Source organism: Belonocnema kinseyi, chromosome 5 (assembly GCF_010883055.1).
Source record: "Belonocnema kinseyi isolate 2016_QV_RU_SX_M_011 chromosome 5, B_treatae_v1, whole genome shotgun sequence".
NCBI classification, from domain to species: Eukaryota; Metazoa; Arthropoda; class Insecta; order Hymenoptera; family Cynipidae; genus Belonocnema; species Belonocnema kinseyi.
This window is the reverse complement of record NC_046661.1, coordinates 40285001-40306903: the sequence shown is the minus strand read 5'-3', so window position 1 is coordinate 40306903 and position 21903 is coordinate 40285001. Positions and strand designations below refer to the sequence as shown.

Here is a 21903-nt window from a genome sequence, read left to right as displayed (position 1 = left end):
GAAAGAGGGAGCTCTTCTTAATATTTTGACACCAAAATCATGTCAATACACCTTACCGACTGCGAGTAAAGCCACCCACGCTTTAACTTGACAGACTGTATAACATAAATGGTGATGAATGTACGTGACATAGCGAAGGCAGTTATTCACAAGCGCAAATAGAAAATAATAATTGAGTGTTTAACGTTTTTCTCACACAGATTAAAGTTTTAATAACCACAAATATTCAGATCGTGATTTCAATCTGTAACACAGATCTCAACCTTGTAATAGTTAATCAATAAAATCATAGGAAGTACATCCGAGTTTCTCATTAAAAATGGATGGGAAAAGGATAAAATCATTTCTATGAATATCATAAATTCTTCTTTTATCAATTCAAATCGTTTATTTCATGTCAATTATTTCTCCGGGTAACAATCTCCACTTGACATTAATATTTATTATCGAGAATATATATTAATATATATTATCGAGAATATATATGTGCAAACACACACACACATACGTTCACAATTGTATGGATGAATTCACTCCTTATTTACATACGATGATTTGAAAACTTTTCTTTCGTACAATAACAAATGAAAGTACACTTCGGAGATAAATTACTTTCCGATATTAAAAAAAATTAGGACGAACTCATATTTCAGATCTCTTTATTGTAGATTTTAAGCCAAAATAAATTAATTTACCCAATTCCCGCGCCGGAACTTGCGATTTACACGTTCGTTCAGAACAATGTGAGCTGGTATTTTCTCTATTGTTGACGTCACATCCAAGAAGTGGAATTTAGTCCACTAGAGAACTAAGTCGTGCTATGCGCATCCGCAATCTACCCGTTCTGCCTGCAACTGCGCATCGCAACTTATTCTTCTGAACGAAAGTAGTCACTTGTTCCGACCTACGATTTTGAGACCCTGGCGCGAAACAGTAAAAGTGATCGATTTCACGATCCATGGAGTACAATTAAGCCCAATTTTAGTGGTCGCATCAATCAATCGTGGAACCGATCACTTTTTCTGTTTTGCGCCAGGCAACGAAATGGCATTCCCATTTACGGTATGTATAGAAAATAATACGACTATGATAACGAAGTGGGGGACTAGTTGATTCCCAACTCGGTTAACAGTGTACTATTAAATAATGAAAAGATTTTCATTCAATATCTTGTATGGAAAAATTTTGTCTGGAACGAATATAGCGGATTCAACTTTAAAATTGATGCGATCAGGATGGAACCCAGAGTCTTGGGTTTTTATTCTATATTTTTAAGGCCAGATTTTAATTAATTGGCTCTTGGAGAAAGGACCCCTTTTAATATTAAATTTATTTTTAAAAGCCTTCATCCCGAATGGGATTTAAAACAAAATTTGATTCTTTAGCGAAATTTGTTTATCATTTCATTCGAAATATTCGAACGCATCGCATATTAATAAAATAGGCATGATATGGCAAGGTGAAACAACATAAAAATGCATGTTCGTTAAATGATAGAATTGTTGCTTTGAATAAAGTTGAACAATCTTTTACTAAAAAAATTATGCTCCTTTAGAAGAAGTAACTTTTTCATTATTAAAATTATGACTACTTCTATATATTTTCGGTATAAAAGAACAAGAAAAAAATAGTCTTAAACATACATATTTTTGTATTGCAATCCATTTGCAAATTCGAATTTTGTAATATATTGATTAATTCATTATGAATCTTTATGCTAGGATTTTTTAATGCCTAAACTAGTGAATCAGTCTGAGAACGTGGAATAGTATCACACATTGGAACTATAGATAATAGTTTTTTATAGGTCAATTGATATAAATGATAAAAGGAAAAGAAATAAATATGTCTAAATCTAGTCTAATTCAGTCTGAATCTATATATGGAGTGTAAACTGATTTCGTCTATCAAGTAGCCTAAATGTTAAACTGTCTAGGCTTTTTTTTATCGAAAGTACGCACAAAAATCAAATTTTTTGGTATGAAAAGTTTAATAACTTCGATTTTCTATTTTATAGTATTTATATAATTTAAATATTATATTTATAGTTTTCAGGCGCGTTATTGAAATGTTTTAAACTATCTTGCAATCAATTTTGGTTTAAATACGTGCTTTGAAAAATATGTAATTACTAATATAAGTGCTTATAGCCTTTCAGTATTATTGTAACGACACAGAAGAAGTAACTGACAATGAGTAAACTTAGAAAAATAATTCTCTGCTTTGCTGTGTTAGCGTGTACACTATTTTGCATTTATGCATTTTCGTAGGTTACAAAGCGAAAATTTCAAATAATCTTATCTTTGAATTCCCAATTATCGTTATTTATGTAATATTCTACTTTTACATGCCAAACTGAAAAATATTCTACAATTAAAGATAGAAAGGCTTTTTCAAAAAGCTCTCGAAGGCGGTTCAATAAAACGTTCTAGTTTTTTATTAATTTAAGTATCAGTTATGGAACATTAATGTTTTATCATTGTAATTAACTTTCTCGAAATATCCCTCGAAAATAACCTAATATTACGTGCATTTACCAATAAATAACATTGTCATGTGGCAGTAATGTAACACATTTAAGAAACAACATAGTAACGTTGTTGCTTAAAGCAAAATATATAATTTGTATGTTCTTAAAAATGCTAGAATATGTGTTACATCAAGTAAATGTCACATTTTACGAAACAGAAACATAACATTATATAGATAAAATGTAACGAAATTACACACATAACACGGAAAAGCAATACAAACATATCTTACATACATATTACAATATTACATACTAAACCATGGCACATATCAAATACGAAAAATGATTATGTTACAGTCATAATACTGCTACATAAAATACATTTGAGTCTAATAGGAGAACAATGTGTTACGAATAGGTTGTGTACATTTTATGCGATTTAATATTGCATGGCTTCAGACCATGGCATCACAATTTGTATTTGATTTTTATGTAACAATATTAAGTTATTGAAAACATAACATAAAGGTAAGACTACTGCATAACTTAGTCTAATCATGTAACATATCATCAACGTAACATAATGTTACATTAGGGGGATGTTACATAGTTATGTAATATATACCTAAAAGTATTGCATGACCTAAGTGTAATACTTTCATATAATGTAAATATAAAATTGTTGCATAACATAAATGTATAATTATTACATAATAAGAACATGATCTCCAAGAATGTTACACAACCGTTACCTCTAGTGTTTACTAGCTGCAAATAGCTTTAAAAAATGATGCATGCCTTTATCTTAGTTTATTTATTAAACATTCTGTAAAGTTAAACTTCACTTTTAGCGAAACCTACAAACAAGTTTTTCATTTTTAAGCTTACATCGCTAGTATTCCAAGGGACTTCTTGACAGTGGAATTTTCGGGTAAGGAAATGGCCCATTTCCTCAATCCGGTGAGGAGGACCGAACTTGTGACTAAAATAGCTCCTCCTATAGAGTACTTATTAGGAATTTCGTTAAAAAACAAAACTTGCCAGAAGAATGCAAAAACGATATCCGCAGACCTGGCAATTGCAACAGGTCCTGCCTGTTCCATCTGAAGGGCCAGGGTGAGTAAAATTTGTCCCCCGAAGCTGAAGAGTGCGAGTGCCACTACCAGAAGTCTGTCGGTTCCACATCTGGGTATGCAGAGGGCACCAATTACCCAGGAAACCATGACTGTTTGTATCAGCGCAAAGGACCCAAAATTTGTCATAATAACTGAAAAATGAAGGCCCTTCAAAGCTCGGAGGAGGACGTAGGCGTTAGCACCAAAGATCGTCGCTGAGAAGGCCGCAACCGCACCCCAGACGTCGGGCTGATCCGTTTCCGTTTCAATTTGGGAGTCAGAGAGAGATTCTATCATGTGCCCGAAAAGTATAGGTGGTCTAGTGATCAGCACGACTCCAATCAGCGTTAGACAAACAGTCAAGACGTTAAAGAGTCCACAAGGCTCCTTCAAAAAAATTCTTGCAAATATGGCTACGAATACAGGCACCGAGAACACGACAACTGATGCATCGGCTAGAGGCATATGCCTGAAAAAAAGAAAATTATTGTTAGTCTTCACGCAGTCATACTAAAGAATACTCTCTAGCGGATATAGGATAGTAAAAATAGAAAAATAGGGGTCTTTTGCGTGACCCTTTAAAGCACACAAATTAAAATAAATACACATATTTGTAAGAAAAGTCGACATCAATACAAATTTTAACAACTGAGAAACAGTACGTTCATATTTTTATATATTACATCCTTTAGAATTACTGATACTGTACAAATTAAATTCAGATGACAAATTCCTTAATTTTGATTTCTCTTCTTAGTTATTCTTTCTTTATGAAATTATACAACTTTCCACTCTCTTAATATTTTCATACAAAAGGACTTGCAAATACTTTACTTCTCTAATGTTCTTGATAAAAGTTTACATAGAACACTAGTAGTACCGGGCCACTATGGACCGACTGCCCCCTCCACTTTCCTTTTCCCCCTTCACCACCCTATTGGAAAAATAGATTACATATTTCTAGAATAAAGAAAGTGTGGTTATTTCCGGCAATGAAGTTTGCGTACATGATGCAAAATCTGTACGCTTACAATATTTACCGCCACGTATGCACTGTTTCGATACTTGAGAAATATTATGTTTGAGTTTGTATTTCTTCAACAACTTTTTGTAAAACTTTCTCACAAGGCAATCATTTTTTTCTAAATTATTCGTAAAAAAGTTATTAAAATCAGACAGAGAATAACCATTACACATACAATGGAGAAACATAATGGAATATTGCCCACAAAAATTCGAAGTCGCAGTTTGTAGTCTCTTTGTGTTCCACCTGTAGAAGGTACAATTTCCCCGTAAACGAAGATGTTTAGGTATAAGAGGCGGTAATCCGTAGCTGTTAAAGTAGGTACCTCTTCCATCATAGTCAACGTATAGAGCGATCCAGTGAGTTCCAGGTTTTGATTGTTCATCAAAATTAGCTACAATTGCAGATGGTTTCGTCCAACGTTTAGGAATCTAATCTACTAGAAACACGCAGACTGTCCGAGCTTTTGAGAGTCGAAGTACTTGTAGAATTTGTAAGCTGTTCATACTTTTTAGATGATATTGGTAGGGTAGTTTTTTTAATCAAGTCTACCGTATCCTTATCCGAATCTTCAGAATTGGCCGTAATTCTCGGTTCATAGGTCGTAGGTGATCTAAGCGTACTAGTACTGTACCTTGTATTTTATTATAGGATAATGAGAGTAGATTATCCTCTTGCTGTTTCTCTATCCAGTTCTTTAGCCTGAGTAACTTATTAAAAGCACACATAAACATTGTTTTCTTTTTATACCATGATGGAAACAAAATTCGTCTATGAATGGTAATTTTTTAAACGATGGGCATTTTAGTTCCTACAAATTACTTGTCTGCTTCTAATTTTTTGTAGTAACTCTACTTTTTCATGTCCTCCCGTGTACATTAGTTTGGCAGTTCGAGCAATGTCACGTAGATTGGCGTGAAGGAAATTCCTTGGGACATCTCCTTCAAACCACTCAATGCCGTGATAATGACAACTAAGCCAGTTATTTTGTTGTTGAGATTCATTCGTGAGATCACTAAATGAAAATGATGGAGAAATAATCCAATGAGAAATGTATACTGTCTTTGAAGTATGACAAGTCATTGGCATAATTGATTTTTTTCCCACTCAAGCGCTAAAGTCGACAATAATCTGTCTGGACGAATCTATTTCCAGAACATTATCATAATACGCATATACAAGACAATTAATAGTACTATTCAATGCGTCCTCGAATCGTACTTCAATTCTGAGGCTACCATGTTTTACAAGATTCCAGTGAGAGTAACAGTTTGCTGAGAGATCAGGTGTAAAATCAAAGGCGAACAGACAGTTTCCTGCAGAATAATTCTCTCTGTCAATATTATTTCCTTTCTCCAGAAAATGGATACCAGTTCCGCTAAATAACGTGTGATAAGCTTCGACATACAACTTCTTATCCCCAAATGATAGCTGTAGTGGTTTAGAAGGTATCTGAGTACCATCAACATAAAGCGAAAGTTGATTAGTTTTATAATTTTGAAAATTAAAAGGATTTTTGTTTCCGTTTCCGTTGAATGCAATATTGTCCACAAACTCAATTATTATTCTTTTTGGCATTTGTCCGAGAATAACATTATCAAGCGTTTCAGAGTGAATGCCTGAGCGTAGAGACAAAGCTTTTACCTCGACACGTGTAATAGGATATTTTGCAGTATCATGAGATAGAGCTTTTGCATGAGCTAATAGAATACCGGGACTAATTTTTGCTCGCCGCACAAATAGTGAGGCTCCCCCAATATTGATACATTTGTGCCATCCATAAGACAGAATAAATCTTTTGAGCGTACTAGTCGTAGCCTCAATTCCACTCCATTGATAAGAAATTTGTCCTGGTTAAAAACATCACAGTGCAGGTGTCCAATAAGATCAATAGATTTGCCAGCACTTAAATATTTTTTGCGAGATTTTAATCCCACATTATCATCGAAAGCATCCATTTTTCCAGGCGTGTCATTATACCAAAGAGAGGTAGTCAGATGACTATTTTTAGCAGCAGGACCATAGTTAAGTAGAATTTTAATGTATGCCCGATAAGCATAAGAATTACTGGGTGGAGATACAACTTTTTGATTAAAATAGACATCCACTTGATTGAACAATGAATGTAATAGATTGTTTACAGGACCAACTCTATCCAATTGTTCGGCATTTGCAGCAACCGTAGGTGGTGTTATTAATTTCACCCTAAGATTTAGCATTGTGTGAGCCAAATCAATGTATTCATCACCATGACCAGGGACGACAAATTCTATAGAAGAGTCATCGGTAAGGGATGACACCGGTTTATAGTGTACCCATTGAGAGCTTTCTATCGAGGTTTGTGTAGGAGGTATCGAGAATAGATCTAACTCAGACTTTAAGCACTCACAAGAATGAGAATGTAGAAACGACATTTTAAGAAATATATTTTGTCTCGGATGCGAATTTTATACACTATTAATTTCCAAATATATCATCAATAGAATGCTTCCGATTTTTATGCTTTATATACTTTTTTTTCTTTTATTCTTTGTCGCTTTCTTTCTTTTCACCGTACCACGCTTTTTTTTTTTTGAGGTTTTCTTTTTTTTCTTATTAATGAGGTTTCGGCTCACGAACTGAATTGCACCACGATTAGAAATCAACTGAACCATTCGCTTCTTCCGATTGTTCTTATAACCAGAACCATTCATTCTCCATTTTATCAATAGCACGCCGTTTCAAATTATCACCAGTTTCCTCAAAGCGATTTCTAAATGAATTTTTAAGCGGAATATTAGCATCCAAATCATTCATAACATTCATGTCCGTTCTAAGAGCTTCTTTTCCGACAATTCGAGCTCCTTTATTTAAGAAAGAAAGAACACGCCGAAATAGACCGCCAAGAAAGCTTCCAATACCGTGACCTCTTTGATATGGTGCGCCAATATAAATCTGGGGAATCCCTCCACCACCACCTGCTTGTAAGGCGTAATATTCGGCGTATTGGCTCATTATTTCTTTCTTTCTTACCTCTATCTAGTCAATACGTTGTGAAGTGTAGCTGTCAGCGTGCCAAACTCGAATGGTATTGGCAAACCAACGTTGTCCCTTATATTAATTTCAATTGTAGAAAATCCTGTATGAAGAACTGGTATGTAATTGGGTGGTAAAAAATTACTGACTTGTGTTGTGCCAAAACAGTAATCTCTTGTATCTACAGAAACAGTACGTAAGAGTGTATACTCAGCAGTATACTCATTATTTTCAATTGGAAGTATATTATCTGGTGCAAAACCAAGAATACGTGATAATTTATCACTAAGTACCAAAAAATGTTGATCAGTCATCTGACATAATTTTGTACACTGTTTTTGTATGCGCACGTAGCTGCTTTTGAATTTGTCATATTTAAATTTAATGTGTTATCCTAATTCTGGAAGACTGTTCAGAGTATTTAAAAGAGACTCAAAATCGGCATAAAGGCCAGGTTCAAAGAAATTTACAGGGGGGTTTTTCCACATAAGAGCTTCTGCTTCATCTTCTAACTTTTCATTCATGACAATAAGTTCTATTAAATCTTCTAACTTTTCTCTCATATTCTCATCATTTATTTTATCTTCTGCAACAGGTACTTTATATTTGTGAAAAAGGTCAATACCATTCTCAATGCTTTTTCTATTTTTGATATTACCATCAAATTGTGGGAACGTATGCCCGTCAGTTCCAGCATTCATAAGGGTAATGCGGTTTTCAATTGAGTCATCGTGTGTCACATGAAGAAATTTACGAGGAAGTTGTATTTCAGTGAGTGCTACTACCCACTGTCCTTGCAACCGAATCTCATATGGCAATTGTGTTATAAAATTGATCGGAATTCATTTTTACAATGATTTTAAATTTGAAGCTGGAATCCAGGAATTAAATTGATCCGGATAGCCTATCCACTTAACAAAAAATTGTTTCTTGTTTCCCTTGCCTTTAGTTTGCAGTAATTTTTTCAATCTTAAATTTCTCCTCTGCTATGTCTTTATTTTTTACGTCGGTCAATTCTTGTTCGTAAAAAAGTCCATGAATTTCTTCTCCTGCTAAATCTTTCAAATCATAAACAAAAGGTGTTTGTGATCGATTTGGAACTTGTTTTATTAAGAATATTTCTTCACTCCATCGTGATTCGTAACCTTTCTCAAAGACGTCCTTCTCTCGACTGATTCTAACTTGTTCATCGACTCTGTACTTAGGCTTTTTTGTAGACTTATTTTCCTTACTGAATCGCGATTGAATAATTTCCCATGCTTTGGATGCATTGAATATGGTAACTTCAGCCGGTTTTATTTTAACACTACTGTGTCTGACATTATTGTAAGCATCTACAATTTCTTGTAAGATATCATTATAGCGTCGATTATTTTTAAGCGTAAAATAGCGCCACATGCGTTCTTTGAGAGTTCGATTAAAGCGTTCTACTACGGCTGCTTTAACATTAGGGTCCCGTGTTACTCGAAATTTTATTCCATCATCTGTCAAAATTTTTTGAAAAGTTGCACCTACAAATGCCTTCCCTTTATCTGTTTGTAAACAGATAGGTACACGATTGTTACCTTTCTGAAGAATACGCTCGAAACCGTGTCTTACTTCTAAAGCAGATTTATCTCGAAGAGGCTCGACCCAGGCAAATTTACTTAAAACATTAATTACCACTAATAGAAAAGTATAATTATTATTGTAGGTTAACAGACTTTGGAGGTCAACTAAATCAGCCTCCCATACACTATCAATAGACCTAACATTATAATGTAATCTTTGAAATTTTCTACGAATGGGCCTATGTTTGGTAAATGCATCCTGTGACTTTAACCATTCAAGCACTTTAGCACTAGATAATTTTCTTCGTGCAGCACGAATTATTTTTTCTGCGCCACTGTAGGAGGCCGGATGGCTTGGCTTGTAGTATATTTCTTCTAACAGTTTCATCTCAGATTAAAAGACTGCCACTTTGTTATTAATCCTGAACCACGCTAACTCAGTGATTGATCTTTTCTATTTCTGCTACGACTTCTTGCACGAGTTCTTATATTTGGAGTTTCTCGAAGTCTATGTAAATCACTAGTCTCATCTGTGCTATCATCGACCGTTATAAGAGGGTGAAATGTAAAATATGTTCTATTACTCAGATCCCGAGCCAACTTTTTATCTGATTTCACTTTCCAGTATTCTCTATTTTTTACAAGCTCTCGTGGTGTGCCAAGCTCTCGAAGGATATGAGCAAACTGATTTCTACCAGCTGGAACGAATCTTTTTCTACATCTCAATGCATCGTTAACAAGATCTGTAATATTTGAATCTTTGATACGGTGTCCATCAGTGAAAACTAAACCATTTTTATCCCATTTTATTCTGTTAGTTATATTCGGCCTTCTTAAATAATTGAGTAATAAGATACTGTTTGGCTGAAAAGTTCTGGGTACTGATGCTATGATGGTTTCTACAGGTAGAAATTCGTCATCGGTTGATTGATTGTCTGCGGTTTCATTTTGTTCATTATTCTCAATAGGTGGTTTTCTATCCTCATCAACAATGAAGAGAAATTTTTGTAATACTTGACTATATATTTTCCACTTTTCACGTTCATCAATTGGAGAAGCTGAAAATAAGATACGACTCATTTTGGAATCTAGTCTACCAAGGTTATTGCCAGGTGTTTGTGTAGTTAAACCGGGTATTGCAGGTATAATTTGTGTATCATTTGTGTTTATAGTTGGCTGTTTTAAAGTTTGCAGTTTCTGTTGAATTTTATCGACTTGGTCACTTGGAATAAGCTCCATTTTTCTAGCATACTCCATATTTGATGGTAGAACGACCTTTTTGTTCAGGAAGAACCACTAAATAAATTCGATATTAATCCACCAATGATCGATGCTAGTAAAACAGGTAAAAATCCACCTTTTTGGACGATAAAGTTTTTCTTCTTCTTCCACGTACCATGGGTTTCCGCTCATTTACGAAGTAGTATTTTATGCTTTTTTAACTTTAGTCTCTCTCGCTTCTTGAGGGGCACGTTTCCCAATAATGTACTTAGAGCACACTCACAAATACATTTTACAAGTCGGGCATCCAAGGATTTTAATAAAGCAAGACCTTGGCCATTTACCACGTTTCGACATCATTACAATCGTGCAACTGATACTTGTTCCTCACTGTGACCTCTCTTTATACCTTTGGTACGTACGTAAACATAATGATAAGGGTCATCTGGAAAAATACTTGTCCGAAATCGGCAATTGTCGGGGGTGGATTGTTTCAAATCAAGAAGTAAATAACCATGAGGTTGAGAAGTGGCATCATGATAGGCTTCTTGTATAAATCGGAAATTTTCAGGGCAAAACTGCCGAGCTAGATGCTGGATTTGGGCACGATCTCGAGGGTTTTTAAAAGCAACAATATAGTTCGCATTTAGAGAAATATCTCTTTGTCCATGGCTCTGATGAAAGAGATTTTAAGATATAAAAATTACACTGACATTTTTATGATGACTACCCTTGGTAAACAGATCTACTACTGTGCTATTTCAAGACTCTCTCATTAAATCGTCGATAATTATGAGTTTAACACTAGGGTCATTGGAATAGTCAGACTATTGAGATAAACCTTCACAAAATTCTATTATTTTTCCATATTGCTTGTAAGCTGTTTGCCACTTGGAATAGTAAAAAATTATACGCTTAATAGGTGTATCACACATACTATCAAAATGACGGAGAAACTTTTTTACAAAAAAAGTTTTACTACATACTGTTGGTCCACATACCAACGATGTAAATGGATGCTTCCAGCATGCGTCCATAATTAAGAATGATAGAACTTCAACTAGTAATTATTATTTATAGAATAATATCCTGATTCTTTTAACTAAAAATTTCTTTTTATTCACTTTTTTTTATTATCTTTATTTTGTGGAAATTGATCAATAAGATACTATCCGCGTGGTCAGAATGCTTGAGCTGATTCTTCTGACCGCTCTCCATCACGTCAATAAACAAGCTTATTATGATGTGTACCTTCCAGCACGCCCAGAGATGAGCTTACATGGGCGTGCGAGTCCTCCCGCCGCGCCGCGTTGGACCACTGCCGCAAACCCCTAATTTTTAAGCTATATTCTGGTTGCCTGTTTTAGGTTAGAAAAATCACATATACAATTATATTACTCTAAATGATTTTTGCTTTTAATTAAAAAAATAATAATACAATTGAATTTTTCATGCATTTTGGGGTGATAATAAAATTTTCAGGCAATTTTTATGTTGTAAAAGTATATTTCATTTTATTAAATTCCCTTTTAAATATATACTGAATAATTTGAAAATTTGAAATTAATATATTTAAATTTCATTTTTAATTCTATTTTTCTATTAAGCCCACACTTATATCGGACAATTGAAGAGTGTAGGGCTGAGACCCTCCATGAAAATAGTCACTTAAGTCAGTAAGTGTTGGTAAATTGGGGTGATGCTTCTGACTGCACGGATCGAAAAAAGTATTCTCGCCATCATCACCAAACAGTCCAAATTGCTCAACTGAAAACAAAAAATATCATTATTAGTAAGGAGAAGAATTTTTTTCAAAAAAAGGCAAAAAGAAGTAAACATACAATTATTTTATTTTTGAAATGCAAAAACTATTGTGTCTGTGTGTAGGAATGAGAGTGATTCTTCAAATTTTCATAATTCGATTTATATGGTTAAAAAAGAAATAACTTATTTATCTTATGAAATGTAGCCAAATGGTAGAGAGTCATATCCTTCAACTAATCGTCTTTTAATGTACACCAGACGACATATTTTTCCTCTTGTTTTGTAACTACCTGGTGATAAGGTGTTCTACGGACACTACTAAACTTTAATCTAATTGGTTGTGTCTTTCTAATAACTAGATCACATATTGAGTCAAAGTTTATTATTTCGGAATTTTCATGGTTTAAATTAATACCTTTCACTTTACAAACATTGTGGTTTTTACCATCAGATGATCGTATCTTATATGCATAGAATTTAAGACCATCCGAGACAAAATTTTCTATGAAACTACCGGAGCCATAAACTTCGAGCTCATCAGTTAAGTCACCTAAAAGACAGTCTGTATCTGGATAATACTCATTTGTCTGATTATTGTTGACAAAAATAACTGAATCCGTGTCAAAATAAAGGACACGACGATCTAGTTGCTTCGCCAACGAGCGTAAACCAGGATTCTTTTTCATATTTTTCGGATCTAGGGCTATACCCTCAGGCATGAAAAATTTTTGAATAAATGCCTTTTTCGTAGCCTCATCAGTACAATAGGCAGGGTATCTACTGGCTTCATGCTTCAGTTTAAAAAATCGATTCATATATTCTACAAAAAGACCACCCATTTTTGTGACCTTATTATATTGAGTAGTCTCATACTGCCAAATTTAAAAAATGGCAGTAATTTTATACCCCTCTTGAATCGCAGCTTATATCTTGTCGAAAACCCATGTTCCTTCAATTTCTCTCGCATTTGTGTTATTAACATGTGGACAATCACTCTGTATTTGTTCTTTACAGCAAGTATTACACAAAAGGAACATGAGTTTACCATGCATGCGGATAGGCAAAACATGTAAATACTTATTGGTAGGAGGTAATACTCTACATTTAACTAGTCCCTCGACATTAGATAAATCAAAGTTTACACCGGTTAAACTTTTGCAGTCATCACCAATGTAAACTTTGGGATGAACAATGAGAAATTTTCCATATTTTAAAACAAATGGATAAAGTAAACAAATATCAAGATATGATATTTTCACTTTACCCTTAGCCTCATAATACGAAAATGTATTACCTGTTCGACCCCCATAAAATGCATCTCGAGGATTCAAGGCATCAGTCATCGAAAGTGGGTGGTCTTTTCAGAAACTACGTAAATGATCATTTTGAACTTTTTCCTTATCAATGGAACACTCCCACTTTTCGACTACCTCATTTCCTAATGAGCGAAGTTGATCAGTTTGAGCATTTGTTCGTTCAAAGCGATCATTTAGAGATTCAGAACTTTTATCGAAACCTAACTTTTTATCCCGATTTAATTTAAAACATTGCGGACATCCATGCCAGTAGCAACCATGGAAATGGTAAACTACTTTCGTACTTACTTCTTTATTTTCAAAATAGCCATCGACTAGACATCCCTCTGGCAATCTAAATTTTTGTGCCCTGCCTGCATGAGCAATTTCAATGTCCAAATCGCGTTCTAAGGCTAATAACCATTAGATGGCTTTTTTCGACTATCAGCCCTTCTATAACCACCGTTTGTTATGACACCTATTTGGTCAGCTTTTAGATCATTTTTTCTGAAAACTTTTGAGCACGCCGATGCAATTGTCATGCTCTCAATAAATGGATCGACATTGGCAACTTTAAGAAATAATGCTCTAAAAGCCAAACACGCTCTACGAAAAATGTCCACATCATTTATACACTATGATCTCAATTCTTCTTTGAAATTAAAATTGTATTCTGATGTGACACATTCTTCTTACCACTTGTAAAATGACTCCCGAGCCTCACGAGACATTGTATCGGGTGAAAAATATTTGGCATCAGGTATTTTTGCAATGTACTCTTGATTTTCGGGAGTATTAAATAAATGGGGAAATGTACCCTTCTTTGCCTCTTCTAAACCAAAAGCTTCAGGCAATTGTCTTAATGGCATATGAAGGTAATTCAAGCTGTCAATAAAACGGGTTTGATTTACCTTCATCAAAAGGATGCTAGTCCCATTTAAAATAATTTCAGATGAATTTCTAAGCCCTTTTTCTTTAATAAGACGACTCAAAATACATTTAGAATCAAACCCTTTAGCATTATATGCTATACAAACGGTTTCCGTGAAATGACTCATTTTTCGCGTACCAAATTTTGTAAACTCGGAAACAGGATCTTCACTAAAAATATACTGTCTGATACCGCACGATTTTCATCGTACATTTGGGTCAGGATCATCCAAACACTCATCACATACCTGTTGTGCTACACACAAATTAGGTACGTGAATTTTCGTAGATTCTTGGCCAACGACAGATTCACTCTGTTTAGTTTCAAAATCGTAAAAAATGTATGCGACTTTCTTATTATAATGTGGATGCCCAACTGGTGTGATGTAGCACAAATGGTTGTCTGGACAAACTTTTCTGCACGTAACACAATTTGAATATCCACATTTATGATCTTTGACATCTAAATGGTTAATTAATTTTGAACAACTACCACAAATTTTAAATACTGAACAAATACTTTTTCCCTTGCTGCATGAATCAGGATGTAAATGGTTTCTCATACATGAGGCCCCATACAAGGACCTAAGGCATGAATCGCATTTCATTTCCTTTTAGATATCCCCAAATACAATCCTACTTTTCTGATTACAGGGTGGTGATATGTGGCAAGCGTTACATTTTTCTGCGCATAAATGTCTCTCAGGATTTTTATAAGCCTTGTAGCAAGGTATAGAAAAATGTCGACTACCAACAGCCCCTATCAACGATAAAATAGGTGAAAAATGGCATTTGGGAGCACCTTCATAGAGCAAGTAAATATTTTGCTTAACTATATCCCCTTTATTTATAATATCAGAAGTTCCGCCATAAAAATCTTTTGCCTTTCCTAAACCAAAGCTATCATAATTATACACAATTATTGCTATCTGAGATTTTGATAGGAACTTTTGATACTGGACAAGTTCTGGAATGCCACAGCCATTTAGAGGTATAATTACACCGGCGTCTAGCGTTAACCTATTAGCAGCAGTGCATTGATGCACACCACCTCTCTCGCGTTTTCGACCTCAGTCATTTTGTAATTCAATGTTATATTTATTGGCCAACAATTTCCAAATTTATTGGCCAAAAATATTTACCCTACTACATCATTATGATTGCACCAATTAATCAAATATTTAAATAATTCGCGAAATACCGATTCGAGCCATTCCACAGGGTTATTATTGCCAGGTGGAGAAAGTTTAAATTTTATTTTAAACCATATAAACCGAATTTTTGAATATATTCGGTACTTTCACTGATTTTACAAATAATTGGTGAATCTTTCATCCTCTCATTCCTACCTTGTGCATCGTCCAGGCTGTATGTTGCTGATATGTGTGGGTCTCTGGAAGGTTCTGCAACCTGAGACGTACCAATATTCGTATGTGGTACTCTCAAGAGTTCAGCATCCTGGGAAGATTCATACAGGCCAGGCTCCTGCTGTCCAGCATCGGCTTGGACCATCACAATGTCCTGGATGGTATTTTGACAATCTGTAAAAATTAAACAATGAAATTATAATTTGAGAGAAACTATATCAAAATTTATCTTCTATACATATATATTGTTGGCGTTGAAGTTATTGTTGTTGGGGATTCTGTTGCTGAATTTCTTGTGTCATCCCATCGTCACTTTCAAGATTTATTTCCAGAATTGGAAGTTTTGTAATGTTACTAATCGAGGCCTTGGTTTTTTTATTTCGTGGATCACGTTCCGCTACATCTGCTTCCATCTCATCGTCAATAACATAGACTGTCTGTGTTAATAAATTTGGCAGCTTTTTTTAAATAATTATAAAAAAGCGAAAAAATAAGTAAAATTGTAATGTACTACTAACCTACTGTTTCCTTTGCACTTTCTATCGAGATGTCCAATGAATGCCTCATTTTGATTGCTGCTGGGACACAGCGGACAAGTACCTCCTTGTTCTTTGTCTCCGCTGCCTCATTTATGAGTTTCACTAGGGCAGCAGAAGAAGTGCATTCAGCAAGATATGCCTCCAAACCAGCTATTGCAGCTAGGTGTTCACTTATTGCATCAAGTGCAATTCCGGCATTGTTTAACGCACTGTCACACATTTTTTAAAATTATGATTCGAGTTTTGAATCAAAAGCACTTCAATCACTTTTTAACCCAATTTTGAATTTGGGACACTTCACTCACTTTTTCTCTTAATTAACTTTTAAACTTGGGAATTAAGGAATGACTGTAAAAACACGTTTGGTAATCTAGGGGACAGTGTTGCATAAGCAAAGGCAAGATCTAGACTGATTTTTGGGAAACTGTGACTTTCTTGCAAGGTAAATGGGTCCATCCCCTCTCATCTGTTTATGGTCACATCCCCAACACTCTTGTAAGGACCCTTAAAAAACCTATTAACAGACGTTCTCACAAATCCATACAACTTTCCAGTATATGTATTACATTTTAAAACCAAAAACATTTATTTATCATAAAAAAAAATATTTCCATTTGATATATTTTTACAAAAACTTTCATAAAATAATTATTACATCATTTCAATGTTTAAACCATTTTTTCTTACCTTATATATCATAATTCTGAAGTTTTTGATTAGTTGTTACTGAACTTGTCTCCATTAGTATAATTACTAACCGAAATACTTACTTGATGCTGGTAATTAGTAAAAGAAGATAATACTGAAGTGAATTAGTAAGCGATTGTTACTAATCTTTACTTAAAGTATATTTTAAAATATTTTACATAGATGAAACTGCTTAAAACTTAACTAAACTATTTTGGTTCTCTTTCCCCCATTTCATTTAACTTTTAAAAATACAACTCCCCCTACCCCCTTTTTACAATTGTCCCCCACTTCTGTGTATTTTCCCCACTACCTAATAACCTATCATAGTTCAAGATACCTATATGAAGCTTGTTCAGACACGTTTTAACCCCACTACCTTATATCCGATCATTTTGATACATAAACTGTACCTATGCTTGTTTACTTATTAGTTCCTCTGCATCTCTGAACACAATAAATACAATGTCTCAAAATATGATAAAACAGACAGACTCAGACATTGAAGATATTATCACCTCACAATCTCTTAATGATTCTTCTTCAAGTCATAAAAGAAAAAAAGTTTGGAACTACAGATCGATGGATGTTTTGAACCAATTGTCAAAATTGTTACTAATAAACTACAGGGAATCACTTTTAGGGTTTCAACATGGACAACATTCCTGCAACAGATCAATATCATCGACGATTATTTTGAAAAGGAGAAACAACCCTCATCGAATCATACTGAACTCCTTGAGATAAATGACTACAAAGTGATATTTACAACATCTTTTGGAGAAAAGACCATTCTTTTCGACAGTATACCTGAACCTGTTGCAGAATGTGAAAATAGTGAAAATGCTTGTGAAGTGAAGAAACAAAAAGTATATGTACCTGCTTTTTGCAATGAAAAAAACCACTTTTATTGGTTTAAAGAATGTTCTTTTGTGTGCAGACGAGTATGTTAGTATGGTAAAAGTCTTGTGTGGCTTAGTCGAAAATTGCGTGACTGAAATTGTAACATTATTAACTGATCATTGCATTTCCAAAAAGTTGCCCGAACCATCTGAACAATATATTTTTAATGTCATGAACAGAGAAAAAATAATTATTACAAAGATATTCTTAATGCCCGATTATCGTCCAAATTTAACGACTATTATTTCGACATTGTATATCATGAAATTGGTGGCGTTTTATTAACTCACCTGACTTCTCGTGTACGCACAAATGTTCTAAAAAGAATCACATTCAACTGGATGGTTAAAATAAGTGGAAAAATGTAATAGAATAATTCTCGTTTTGAACATTTTCTTCGTATAATAAATATGTCTTTTTTAAAAGTATTTCAACATGTATCTACTTATTATCCTTCCTTTACTAAATATGCAATAGCCTTAAAATAGTTAGCGATTTATTTTGGGAAAAGTATCACTTTGAAGTTAAAAAAAAATTGTACACAATCGTTTTCTAGCTTCAGGAGGTAATCAATTTTTGCACCCCTCTATGAAAAGTTTACTTCTGATAGACGGTCAGTAAGTAACGGGAGCCAAAAAGGACTTCCTAATGCTTTTACATTGACCTATACAGGCTCGAACTAGATGCGATTTAATTGTAACTAATACATTCAGCTTCCTAGTCAGTTGTGGATACATTTAGGAGGTCATAAATTCTGAACTATTCAGGCTAGAACCAGAGATTGGAATCCTTAATTTTTAAAGGGTCCAGGGTCCTAAATGGTCCAGCAAAGGTCCGGTCCGGACCCGAACCCGTAAGTATTTATAAGGTCCGGGTTCGGACCTGTACCCTTAAGAACTTAAAGGGTACGGGTCCGGACCCGGACCCTTTAGAATTTAAAAGGTTCAGGCCCGATCCGAACCCTTAAAAATGTAACGGGTACAGATCCGCCCGTAACCATAAGAATTTATAAGGTCCGGGTTCGGACCTGTACTCTTAAGAAATGAAAGGTCACGGGTCCCGACCCGGATCCTTAAGTAACCTTTTAATGGTGGGTCCAACCTAAAAGGTTCTTAGCATTACATTTAAAAAATTTACAAATTGATGGACGACCAAATGAGATAGAATAAAGAGAAACACAAATTTGAGATAAAAAATAAACAATTCTCAAGTTTGACTCAAATTTTGAAAATCTAATTAATTCGGTGGATTCACATAAAAGTCAGTAAGAGGGGTTTTTCGAGTCACAGATAAATAATTTCCGGTTGAAATTAACAAATTAAAAAATTTGACTCAAATTTTGAGAATTTTATTAATTATTAATTATTATTAATCAAATCGTGTTTGTAAATTTCTCAAATATATGTATTTCAAGGAACCTTTTTTTAGGGGTTCATGTCCGGACCCGTACCCTTAAGATCTCGAAGGGTACGGGTCCGGGCCCGGGCTTTATAAAATTTAAAAGGTTCGGGTTCGGACCCGGACCCTCAAGAACTTAAAGGGTACAGTTCCGGACCCGAACCCTGTAAATTCTAAACGGTCCGGGTTCGGACCCGTACCCTTATGAAATTAAAGGGTACGAGTCCGGACCCAGACCTTTTTGAATTTAAAAGGTTCGGGTCCAGACCTGGACCCTTAAGAACTTGAAGGGTACGGGTCCGGACCTGTACCCTTTAAAATTCAAAAGGTCCAGGTTTGGATCCGTACCCTCAATAAATTAAAGGGTCCAAGCTGAACCCGGACCCTTAAGGAACCCTTTAAACTCGGGTCCAAGCAAAAAGGTTCCGATCCGTGGCCAAAACATTCTTTTTTTTTATTCTGGACCAATTTTTAGACTTTTTTTTATTTTTTAGCATTTTTACGTCCAATAAGCCAGAGTTGTAAAATCTTAAAAAAACTCACGAATTTATGTAACAAATTTTTCAAAATCTAAAAAGGATGGGAAAGTCAATCAATATCAATTACACAGGAACTTATTTTGAGCGCAAAATTAAAGGTTTTTAGTAGAGAAAACTTTATTTATTACTACTAGATGACGCTGCCCACTCGGCACGTAAAGATAAAAATAGGACCATTATAGGACCGTCCGATTACTGAGTGCTTTTTCTGTGCCGAAATCAGCACATCCGGTAATAGGGGTTCGAATTGAATTCAATAGAAACGTTTCTATTGGTTTTCTATCGTATATTTTAAAATATAATTTCTGTGCTTAAGAACGTCGGAAATGATTGGTATGATTCAAGTCCAATTTCTCTCCGAACATCGAGCTGTCCCATGAACATTTTCGAGTCTTTCCAAATGTCCCACTCTCCGACTTCTTTCCGATAATTTCCGAATGTCGTCGAATGTTTCCGATTTCTTTTCGGATGTCGCCGAATATTTCTGATTTCTTTACGAATGACTACCCAGTCTACTCTTTCCGAATGTATCCAATTTCTTTCCGAATCAAATAAAATTTTTTTTTTTTTCGTAATAATAATTAACTTTTATCTTCCAAGTCTTTTAAATTGAAGCGATCATATTGATCTGATTTTATGAAACTCATAAAGCCTTTTTTACTTTCGTACATCACGTACATTATTGCTGCACATTATTACATCTAAATATTCCAAATGTCGAATATTCCATTTTCCCAAGTCTCATTTAATATTCCTTCTTTTTACGGTAAAAATAATATGATATAAAATATAAATTGCACTATGCTTGAATGAACGATGAATAGCCGAAAGAAGAGTCACTTTGATCGATTTCCATAACCACAAGAAAAAACAAGGTTTATTGAAAAACCAACTGAGCACAATGACCTTCTTTTACTGAAATCGCTATGGAAAATTAGAAATATCCATAATTTGTTGTGATTTTAAACAAGAATCTTTGGAAAAGCTATGAAAGCATCTCGTCTCTGCTTGTCCCCAGCGTCATTTTTATCTAAGATTGTTGCTTACTCACTCCGCGCGTTTATTGGTGCGATCAATAAACCCAATCGATAATAAGCATTCGACTGCACTAATACTTGACTGACCCAAAACAATTAAGTGTCATTATATTTTTGAAAAAATCTCATTAGTGAATGTCGTGAATGTCAACCTCTGTCAATGATAATGATTCTAGTAGATCTCACCAAAAAATATAACCACATTTAATTGCTTTGTTTCAAACGATGTTTGGTTCAAAATCGAGTTCACTGCAAACGAATAGCTACCATAATCGATATGAATGAAATCGAAGAAACAAAATGGCGAAGCAAGAGACATTCATAATGATTTTTCCAAGACTTTTGGTTTGAAATCATACATATACTCCAATATGCTTTATTCTCCATAGTGTTTTCAGTCACACATTCTTTTGTGCAGTTATTTTTGAAGTAAATCTGTTGTTTCTTAGTGTCAATATAGAAATGGAGTCAAATAATGCTTCCACAAGTCCAGTTCAAGGCAAATTATATTCAATAACCAGCTTGAACATTTTTTTACAATACAAAAATAATAAAAATAACATAAATATATATGAAAAATAATAAAATAGTTCTGAAATTTTCCTATTTGTAGGTTTTTTGGAAAAATCTCTATACGACAGTTTATTTTCAATTCAGAATAAATAAACAGTGGGACATACAGGAAATACAACTTATAGTTGAAAGTGAAACTACTTTTTAAACACTTTTTTTTGGTTGACGATCAATAATTTTAGCTTGAAACGTACTTTTTTAAAGTAATTTATTGAGATTTATTTATATTCCTTTTTATATTTAATCACATTTATACATTTATTTTAATTATTTTTCAATTTATTAACTTTTTTAATTTTATAAAGTTATTAGTAAAGTATATGTTATTATTTATTAAATATACATATATATATATATATATACATATATATACATGCATAATTAATACAACAATTAATCATTTATATTTTATATTTCACATTTATTCGGAACGAACATAAACAGTGGAACACTTCAGAGAAAGTTTGGAAACA

The 21903-nt window shown here is 34.1% G+C and overlaps 1 protein-coding gene across 2 annotated transcripts in view; it reads right to left on the bottom strand.

The window, feature by feature from the left end:
• Positions 1 to 3272: 3272 nt before the first annotated feature.
• LOC117172373 (solute carrier family 35 member G1) overlaps positions 3273 to 21903 on the bottom strand; it is a 106621-nt gene continuing 87990 nt past the window's right edge. For both annotated transcript variants that reach the window (XM_033360228.1, XM_033360229.1), the window contains exon 3: positions 3273 to 4057. In XM_033360228.1, coding sequence (XP_033216119.1) covers positions 3358 to 4057 — 700 coding nt within the window. In that variant the 3' untranslated portion in view covers positions 3273 to 3357. The remainder of the gene's footprint in view (positions 4058 to 21903) is intronic.